The sequence below is a fragment of the Maniola hyperantus genome, chromosome 6, assembly GCF_902806685.2.
Source record: "Maniola hyperantus chromosome 6, iAphHyp1.2, whole genome shotgun sequence".
Taxonomy (NCBI): domain Eukaryota; kingdom Metazoa; phylum Arthropoda; class Insecta; order Lepidoptera; family Nymphalidae; genus Maniola; species Maniola hyperantus.
This window is the reverse complement of record NC_048541.1, coordinates 5,458,694-5,468,434: the sequence shown is the minus strand read 5'-3', so window position 1 is coordinate 5,468,434 and position 9,741 is coordinate 5,458,694. Positions and strand designations below refer to the sequence as shown.

The 9,741-nt window shown below is 34.6% G+C and overlaps 2 protein-coding genes across 2 annotated transcripts; both read left to right on the top strand.

The window, feature by feature from the left end:
- Positions 1-571: 571 nt before the first annotated feature.
- On the top strand, positions 572-2,338 carry Pyroxd1 (pyridine nucleotide-disulfide oxidoreductase domain 1). Its single transcript, XM_034969499.2, has 2 exons — positions 572-624; positions 890-2,338. The coding sequence occupies exon 2, from the start codon at positions 898-900 to the stop codon at positions 2,314-2,316; it is 1,419 nt and encodes a 472-aa protein (XP_034825390.1). The 5' UTR covers positions 572-624; positions 890-897; the 3' UTR covers positions 2,317-2,338.
- Positions 2,339-3,220: 882 nt separating this feature from the next.
- Vamp7 (Vesicle-associated membrane protein 7) lies at positions 3,221-9,359 on the top strand. The gene is made up of 5 exons (XM_034969501.2): positions 3,221-3,421; positions 3,503-3,718; positions 5,005-5,233; positions 8,431-8,498; positions 8,617-9,359. Exons 2-5 carry the CDS (start codon positions 3,515-3,517, stop codon positions 8,773-8,775), a joined length of 660 nt encoding a protein of 219 aa, XP_034825392.1. The 5' UTR covers positions 3,221-3,421; positions 3,503-3,514; the 3' UTR covers positions 8,776-9,359.
- The last annotated feature ends 382 nt before the right edge of the window (positions 9,360-9,741 follow it).

Here is a 9,741-nt window from a genome sequence, read left to right as displayed (position 1 = left end):
TATCTGTATGGAGTATTTTTGTGCTGGTGTATAATTATATTTAAAATAAAAAGCTTTCTGACACTAAGGACGCCACAATCCTTATACAATAACGTAGTAGGAAAGAGGATAGGCCGAAAAGTTGCCACCTTTAGTATAGCCCGCTGAGCAATTTCAAGGGGCTTTAAAATAGTTTTAGCAGTGCCACCCCAACATGTGATGCAGTATAGAATTATTGATTGGCAAAGAGCATAATACACATTACGGATCACAGTAGAATTTGCAATGCTTCGTAGATTTTTGAAAATAAAAATTAATTTTCGCACCCTGCTAGTGAGTAAGTCGACGTGGTCTTTAAAGTTTAATTTTTGATCCAGAACAATACCGAGATATTTAATTTTATCAGTAGAAGCTATGGAGTCACAATGACAGTTGGCATTTAGCCTATTGGAGCAAGAGTGAACTTTGATGGTTAATATTTAGCTTGTTTTAAAGAGCTGCGAACTGACAGACATTCAGACATGACCATAGTTAATCTTTGAGTTAATCTCTATGATGATTACATACTCTTTGACATGACGTGATGTGATGTTATTGATCTTGGATAAAAAACTTAATAAAATCTCCACCAAAGGCATCTAAAACGTAGGTAGTGATTATATACCTACTCTTTGAAGGCATCCACAAGGTCTTGTAATAAAAAAGAAAAATGGAAGAGAGCCGAAGAAAGTATTAAATTATTTAGGGAGTAACTAGTATATCTGTAAACAGCGAATATATTATCAGTGTAGTTACCTAACTTAACTTCATTTTTGCTATTGTAACAAGAAAACCAAATGAAACAAACTTACATTCTACAAAAAGTTATTTAATAAACAGCTAGTACAGTGCTAAAATAATTTTGTTTCAGTTTCTAAAATGGTGAATATAAAGACTATATATCTGGTTGTTGGTGGTGGTATTGCAGGCGTAACTTGTGTGGAGACTTTATCAATTTTGCACCCGGAGGAAAAGCTTGTGATAATAACTGCTTCTTCGTTAGTAAAGAATGTAAGCAATGTTAGTTTTTATGCAAAAACTATTGTGAAATTTGATGTTAAAGATACAGAAGCTAGTTCATTGCTGAAAATACATCCAAATCTTGAAATTATCTATGACTCTTTAAAATATTTAGATACAAAAAATAAAACAGCCACCACTGAAGAAGGGGTTGTTATTCAGTATGAGGTAATTTGCATTTGTACTGGAGGAATTCCAAGGCTTATTTCTGACTCAAATAAATGTAAAAGAATTCTGGGTATTCGAGATACAGAATCGGTTAAAGAGTTTCAAGAGAAATTAACAAATGGACGTAAAATGATCATTGTTGGTAATGGTGGTATTGCATCAGAAATTGTTCATGCTACTAGAGGCATACAGAAAGTATGGGTAGTGAGAGATGATTACATATCTGCAACGTTTGTTGATCCAGGAGCTGCAGAATTCTTTCAAGAAACATTCAGAAATAACTCCAAAGAAAAAAGTGACCACACAGTATTAAGAAGACATATTTTTACTGAAGAAGATACTGTTGTATCCATTAACAAAAATTTAAAATCTGCAGCCTTGGGTCCAGATTGGTACCGTAAGCTAGAAAATATTAGGAATGAAAGTGGAGATCAAGAGCTTGAAATCATATACAAGGTTGAAGTTGAATCAGTTGTAGAGACAGAAAACAAAGAGTATGCATTAGTTGTAACTTTAACAAATGGCAGGACTGTAGAGTGTGATTTTGTAATATCAGCTACTGGAGTTGAGCCGGCTGTTAATTTTACCTGGGATCAATTACCAAACAGAGGCCCAGATGGTGGGTTAGCGGTAAACGAACTTCAGGAAACCTCAACAAAAGATGTTTTTGCAGCTGGTGATGTAGCTTGTGCTGCCTGGGAACATGCTGCTCACTGGTTTCAATTACGGCTGTGGACGCAAGCACGTCAGATGGCAGGAATGGCGGCTAAAGCAATGTATGCTAGGATAACAAATGAAGAAGTATTACAAGATTTTTGTTTTGAATTGTTTACACACTGCACTAGTCTTTTTGGATTCAGAGTGGTATTGTTGGGAAAATATAATGGTCAAGGGTTAGGTAGAGATTATGAGATTCTTTTACGAACCACTCCTAATCATGAATATATAAAGTTTGTACTTCAAAATGGAAGGTTACAAGGAGCAATTTTAATAGGAGAAACAGATTTGGAAGAAATGTGTGAAAACTTGATCCTTGATCAGATAGACCTAACACCATTTGGAGATGACATACTTAATCCTGATATAGATATTGATGATTATTTTGATTAAAATATTTATTTAAACTACAAAATTTATTAGTTAACTTCTTACTACTAATAATATATTATCATTAAAATATAATAATATAACTATAATAATAAATGAGTTTTTTGCAAAACATGTTGGATGTTTAATAATAGGTAGGTTTATGTAGACTGACTAGAGTTGACTCTAGAATTTTTAACAATATTTTATACTCAATAAAATTCTGCAGGATTTATATTTATTAGATCTGCAGGGTGATTTGCAAACTCAGTGCCATCGACTCAGAATGCTTGACATCTCTTCAATGTTACCCGTAGCTACTGTACCAACTCGGTTGGTGATTCTTTTTGCTCTCCAATATTTATTGTAGCACTGGAAACTTCAAAAAAATAGATAAATTACCAGGCACAAAAAGGCTAGAATCCAGAAATTAGTTAAAAAAACTTGCAGACAGACGTTTTGAAGGCGAGGAGCGTAGATAGAGTAAAAAAGGTAGATTGAAGTACTGTGTAACCGCGTATGAGATAGCGATAGCACGACGTAACGATGAATAACACGACAATTATTATTACCATTGTTTAGTAGTCAATATTTGTATTAACCGATCAACAATATTTGTATTAAACGTTTTTATGTGAAAACAAGTAAATAACTAATGATAAATGCAATTACGCAACGAATTCTCAAAGTTTGTTTTGCAACTAAAGTTGCATTCCTTGTATGTATTCTTGAAAAAAACCAGTTACACGAAAAGGGACAAAAAATAGGTTATCTGCGTCTCTGTTTATCATGTTTATTTTATTATGTTAGTAACTTTATCTGTGCTCTCATTTTAGTGTGAATGAGAAAGCAAACGTTCCTGTATCTACCTTTATTACTCTATCTACGGCGAGGGTCTACACCACAGAGTACTTTTTACTACACTATACTCTGTCACTGTGACAACTGACAGGTGACCATTGTACAAGTTTGTCTTGCTCATCTTGCTTGATTTATTAAAATATCAGCAAATAATATCAGGAATAATCAGTAATTTTCGGCAATCGTTAAGAGAAATTGAATTGAATTTTATGCTATAAATTCTAACTATTCGGGTAATTCTGTATTGTACCTAGAACGTAGAAAGCAGGTGATTATAAAAGAATGTTTAGTCATAATGTCGTAAATATTTTCTTTGTTTTGGATTGTACAATAATTTATCTAATTGCAGGATATCATCAAAATGGCTATAATGTTTAGTGTTGTCGCTCGCGGCACCGTTGTGTTGGCGAAGTATGCAACTTGTGCTGGTAATTTTACTGAAGTTACTGAACAAATACTATCAAAGATTCCGCCCCACGATGATAAACTTACGTACTCGCACGGAAACTACCTATTTCATTACATAGCCGAAAATAAGCTAGTTTATTTCTGCATTACGGACGATGTAAGTACATTAAATGATATTATATGGTAGATTATTATAACCTCTCATTAAATTATGTTTGGTCAATTTATTTATTTAGTTGTTCTTATATTTTAGCTTGTACCGACTAGTTTAAAATCCATCCATGTTCTAATGAAAGATCTGGCAGGATACTTGAGAATGAGATCACAACTAAGGCCTTTGAATAAGAATTCCTGATCTATAGCTTCCTGATATATTTAATGACTAGCTCATGCTCGTGACTTCGTCCGCGCGGACTACACAATTTTCATACCCCTATTTAGGAGTTGAATTTTCAAAAATCCTTTCTTAGCGGATGTCTACATCATAATAACTATCTGCATGCCAAATTTCAGCCCGATCCATCCAGTAGTTTGAACTCTGAGTTGATAGATCAGTCAGTCAGTTAGTCAATCAGTCAGTCACCTTTTCCTGTCATATATTTAAATAGTTGATTGATACATAGATTTAAGATTTCACAATGTTTTTCAAAAAAAATTTTTTTTCACAATGTGTAGGGTGCTTACTGACCAGGAGCATTTACATGTAATATGACAATTTGATTTTGAGCAATATATTATAATGGCGTATTACTGATAGGAGAAACATTTGCTTTTGTAACACTTGCTCACTACAGCAGTGTGTATTGTTTGAATTGTATCATTACAAAAGTGCCCAGTGGAATGCTTGATGTACTCACCTAAGTAACACTTTAATCTGAGCTGTTGTATTACAAGTGAATGCTCCTGGTCAATACACATTACACACCTTAATGGCACTCTAGTTGCAATTGTCAAATAGATGATGGTTGCCGAGGTCTGAATTTTTTTATATGTATCTAAGAAAATAATATGATAAACTTAAATAGTAGGTACCTACATATCACAATATTATAAGAATTGATATGATGATTGATTACTATTGATGCTTCAACCAGTTAAATCATATTAATCATGTTATGTGCCTACTTTATACATTATATTATTATATTATTATAGTGCTAGTGCAATTTAAAGAACACAAGAACAAAGTGTCTTCCAATAAGGTATCTTAACTATAAACTAAGCTAAGTCAATGGACAGATTCTTAGGTATAAGTACGTTTATAAGTTTAGGTTAATATAATATTGCTTATTAGCCTCTTTCATAGGCTAGATTGTAATGGTAGTAAAGTACTGGTGACAGTGCTTTACGACAAAAAAAAAAAAAAAAAAATTATATTATTATATTAAACTACAAAATATGCCTAAAATAATTTATATCCAGAATGTCTTATTTAATTTCTAGCAATTCCAACGTTCAAGAGCATTCCTGTTTCTAAATGAAATCAAGAGAAGATTTGTATCAGCATTTGGAGATACAGCACAAACCGCTATACCTTATGCCATGAACAGTGAATTTGCAAGAGTACTGGCCACTGAAATGAAACATTATAGTGAGTCCAAGGATTTGGAGACCATATCAAGGGTCCACGGGGAGTTGGATGAACTCAAAAATATTATGGTGAAAAACATTGGCAAGTAAACTGAAATCCTGTTAATATTATAAATGTGAAAATTTGGAGTTTGGAAGTTGGTTACTCCTTCCCACTATAATGACAGAAACAATTAGGCTGAAAATAGAGATACAAGTAGCTCATACTCTGAATTAACATGAATTAACAAACTTTGATTTGAATTGAAAACTTCGATCCTGGAAAATCAGACTTTGATTTGATAATTCAACTGTTTGCTGAATTCCTTTGGTCTTTTTCTTTTGAGCAATACTTACATACTTACATAAATAGCTACTGAACTTATATGGATACAAACATCAATACAATGAATCATAACAGCTATGTGATTATTGCTTATGTATACTTATATATTTTTATCTTACAACTACTATTTACTACATGCTTGGATGAGAAACTTTATCATTACCTTGTGGATAATTTCATTGACCTAAATGACTGGTAATGCAATGTAAATACTGTATGCAACTTGGTGATTTTAAAACATTGTTTTATAAACTGTCATGAGGTTTCAACTTTCAATAACTTCCTTTGCAGCAGCCTTCCTTTTTCCCCTTTTTTCATATAGACCGTAGCTCAATGTAAGCACTCTTAGCAACAGTTTCTACTGGTGTCTCATCAGCATATCTAACCTATCGGTTACTTTTGTAAACTTGCTTGATAATTTACATTATGACATTATTTCTGTAAACTATGATTTTTCATCCGTACTAATATTGTAAATGCGAAAGTGTGCCCGGAATTTTAATACCCATCTGCTTAACCGATTCTGACGAAATTTGGTAAAAATACCTTTGTTCCTGGAAACAGATGTAGCCTACTTTTTATCCCAGAAAATCAAAGAGTACCTAATTTGTTTCATATATATATATTTGTTTATTTTTTCGCCATTCTGCTATCTTATGTAAACAATGATTAAATAGATATATGACTTTATTGCACCTTTCAGATGTTCATTCATATTATCAGTAAACTTCCAAAAATAAAATAAACCAAGTCAAGAAAAATGTTGATTTTAAGGAGATAAAAAATTACAGTTATAATGTCTTTAATAGCAAACAAAGTATTAAAGTATACTTTATTATTTAAACAATGATACAAGAAATGAAGTTTTAAAAATATCATAATCATTATGTTCTTAAATTCCACTGCATAATATAGATAGGTAAAAGTTATTTTTCAAAAATATGTTAGGTACTGATTTTTTAAACTATGGTATGTTGTATGTATAATAGACCAAAGCATAGAAAAGTATATAATTTTATTTAAATCATTTTTTATAGGTAGGTACAGTATAACAACCAAAAGGAAATATTTAATTACTCTTTTTACCAGTTAATTAATGTTTAAAATAATGTTATCAGTATTGTGTTCTCTGTGAACCGTATTTGGTACAAAGTTATACTCATTAAAATAATGGCAGTAATTAACATAATTACCTATTTATCGACCTCTAGTGTGGATTCCATATTGTTATAATATGTATATTCAATGTTTTTATTGATTTGCTCTTTTGACTCCCTTCACAAGAAAGTCGGCGGTTATGGGTGTGCGTACAGCGTAAGCTTGGACTGCGACAGTCGGGTGTTTTTTGCCATGCATTTATATTGCACCTCATAATAACAATTTCACCATCATCATCATCAACCGACAGACGTCCGCTGCTGGACATAGGTCTCTTGTAAGGACGTAGGGACTTCCATACGCCACGGTCTTGCGCCGCCTGAACCCAGCGGCTCCCTGCGACTCGTCTGATGTCGTCCGTCCACCTAGTGGAGGGTCTTCCAACGCTGCGCCTTCCGGTGCGAGGTCGCCATTCCAGCAGCTTGGGACCCCAACGTCTATGAATTTTCCGAACTATGTGCCCTGCCCATTGCCACTTCAGCGGATCTCCTCAACTCTTTCTCTTATTTTATGTTGTCTTAAAACGGGATTTTGCGCTGTTTAATATGTCTATCATACCTACAGCTGTGGCGAGACGAGAATATAGTGGGTACAAAACAAAAATAGTCTAGTCTGAAGTTGCAACATGCCGGTTTACGTAGGTCATGTCATAAACTAAGGATTAAATAAACAAAACCGGCTGAGACCTGTCTTTGTGTAATGCGCAGCAAAATGTACGGTTCAAGTTCAGATTGGACTATTTGTTTGGCGTGCAGTATAGTTACTAAGTAGTAATTAGTCTGGTAGTAAAAATTGCCAACATGCAGCCCTTTAATGAATTCAAAGGGAACCATAGTCAAAAAAGTTGTAACTTGACATGTAATGGCAATGTACATTTGTATTTTCTTTATAAAATTTCATAAACGATGGTTAATGGGCAGTTCTTTGAACAGCTGAAAATGAGGCATGTTGACTTTGTCCTTGACACATTATATTGCAAATTTTCGCTACATGGTGTGCAAATAAAACATTGTGTCTATATGGAACTGAAATAACATTTGCTAGTACAAAATAATTAAGGAACAAAAGTTTTTAACGAAAATTGGTTGAATGTAGAAACAATCACAATATTATGTGCGATAGCAATATTAACTGTTACTTACCTACTTTTAATTATGTGATAAGGTGTCTATTATTCAAAACCAGCTTGCGTGCGATTTCATTGATATTTAAAATTTCATAGGGAATAAGTATATAAATCATCCCCTACGTGTTTATTCGTACTTATGGGTAGTTGTCCCATCGCTGACGCGGAAGCGACTAGCTATCAACTAATGTCTCGCTCAAGAAACACACAATCGATGTATAATTCCGTGTCAATATAAAAGAGATAATATATGAGTGGTTAATCGCTGACTGTGCTCACTGCCGGCAAGAACTCTCTCTCTCTATAAGTTTGTCGCAGCGTCAAGAGCTATCAAAGAAAAACTAGCTCAGCCACGCTCTTTTGGTGGTCAAAACACTCGCGCAGTTAGCGCAGCGATTAATTAATGTAAGACGGGCGGTTACTCGCTCTCCTCTCAGTATAACAAGAGTTTGGCCATAGTCCACCATGCTGGCCAAGTGCGGACTGGCAGATATATCACACATCTTTGAGAACATTATGGAGGACAGTCCGGCAAGCAGATTTCCGCACGCACAATCCGCAAAAGTTAGAGGTGCGTGCCTGGATCGAACCCCCGACCTTCCGAATAGGCTATCACGGTGTATATAGTATTATAACCTGTAAAATAAATAAATAAAATTCTCTCTTACAGACAACATGGCAATGCGTGGCGAAAAATTGGAGCTTCTCGTAAATAAAGCTGACAATTTGGCAACCAGTGTAAGTAGTATCTTTAATTTATTTTAAAAGTTTACACACCTCTGTATAAAATGATATTTATGGTTGTTTCAACAGAAGTTTTACTTCAGAAACTTATAAGGTTTTTTTTCTTTTACAGTCAGTTTCGTACCGCGCATCCGCAAGAACATTGCAACGCTCGCTGTTTTGGAAGAACATAAAAATGTACGTGATCTTGATATTAATAGCTGCATTGGCAGTATACCTCATCGGTGCGATGGCTTGTGGCGGCCTCGCCTGGAGGTCTTGCGTCGGCTAACCTGTGAACCATACCTATATTATATTACACAGCATATTAATGAAATCGTTACTCCTATATACGTAATAGCCTATACGCCACTGTCTATGTTATATTGTTTCTTGATGTCTCTGTTTTGCTCTTCAATAAACCAAACGCGTGTGCAGGCGCTTATTTCGGCGTATTCGTTCAAACCAGTGCAAGTGCAGTGGGCCAGTCAGTAACAAGATGTTAGATGGATTAGCGTCGTGCGACTCCTGCGTATACGAGCTAATAAGCGTGTCTACGCTATACGAGATGCGTGTGTATACGCACAAAAAAGTTAAACTGAAACCGTTTTTAAGATCCCATATACAAATAAGTAAGGTTTATGAAGCAACAGTGCATAGGGAGTGGCGTTAAGAGCCCACGAAGTATATTATATTGGACAAAAGTTAAGTCTCTACAGTGGTACTTATTAAATAAAGACGTAGTTTCTGTAGGGTGTATGATATTTTATTCATCACAAAAAAAATCTTACACAGTCAGAGATCTAAAATGTCTTGTCAATTTAAAAAAAATTACTATAAGTGATTCTTTAGACTTGGACATATCTATTTGCATGTAGAAAAGTTTCTTAAAAAATGTAAGTTAATTTGCAAAAAAATTGACGTAATACCAAACGTTGATTCGTGTTCACGCATCTCGTTCTTAAATATGTCCCGCCTGTGAATGTTGATTGCAATAGCATGCTCTCACACTCTACTTAGAGCGACCATGGACAGCACTCTTAACGGGTATCTGTGGGAAACGGGACTAGAGCATACAACCGCGCGATCCACACTCGCCCCGTGTTTTCTGTGCGGGTCGGGGTAGAGTGCTTTGTGCTTAAGAAGTTTGGCGTCATCTATAAATATCATTAAAACTAATTGCTTTAATCAGTACCTCAGTACCCTTATTATAAATGCGAAAGTGTGTTTGTTTGTTGGTTTGTTGGTCGCAACGGTG

Excerpts from the sequence above, each read along its gene's own strand:
- Pyroxd1 (XM_034969499.2), top strand. The coding sequence starts at position 898 with ATGGTGAATATAAAGACTATATATCTGGTTGTTGGTGGTGGTATTGCA.
- Vamp7 (XM_034969501.2), top strand. The coding sequence starts at position 3,515 with ATGGCTATAATGTTTAGTGTTGTCGCTCGCGGCACCGTTGTGTTGGCG. Across the intron at positions 5,234-8,430 it reads TATTATGGTGAAAAACATTG|ACAACATGGCAATGCGTGGC; the intron begins GCAAGTAAACTG and ends TCTCTCTTACAG. Across the intron at positions 8,499-8,616 it reads CTGACAATTTGGCAACCAGT|TCAGTTTCGTACCGCGCATC; the intron begins GTAAGTAGTATC and ends TTTCTTTTACAG.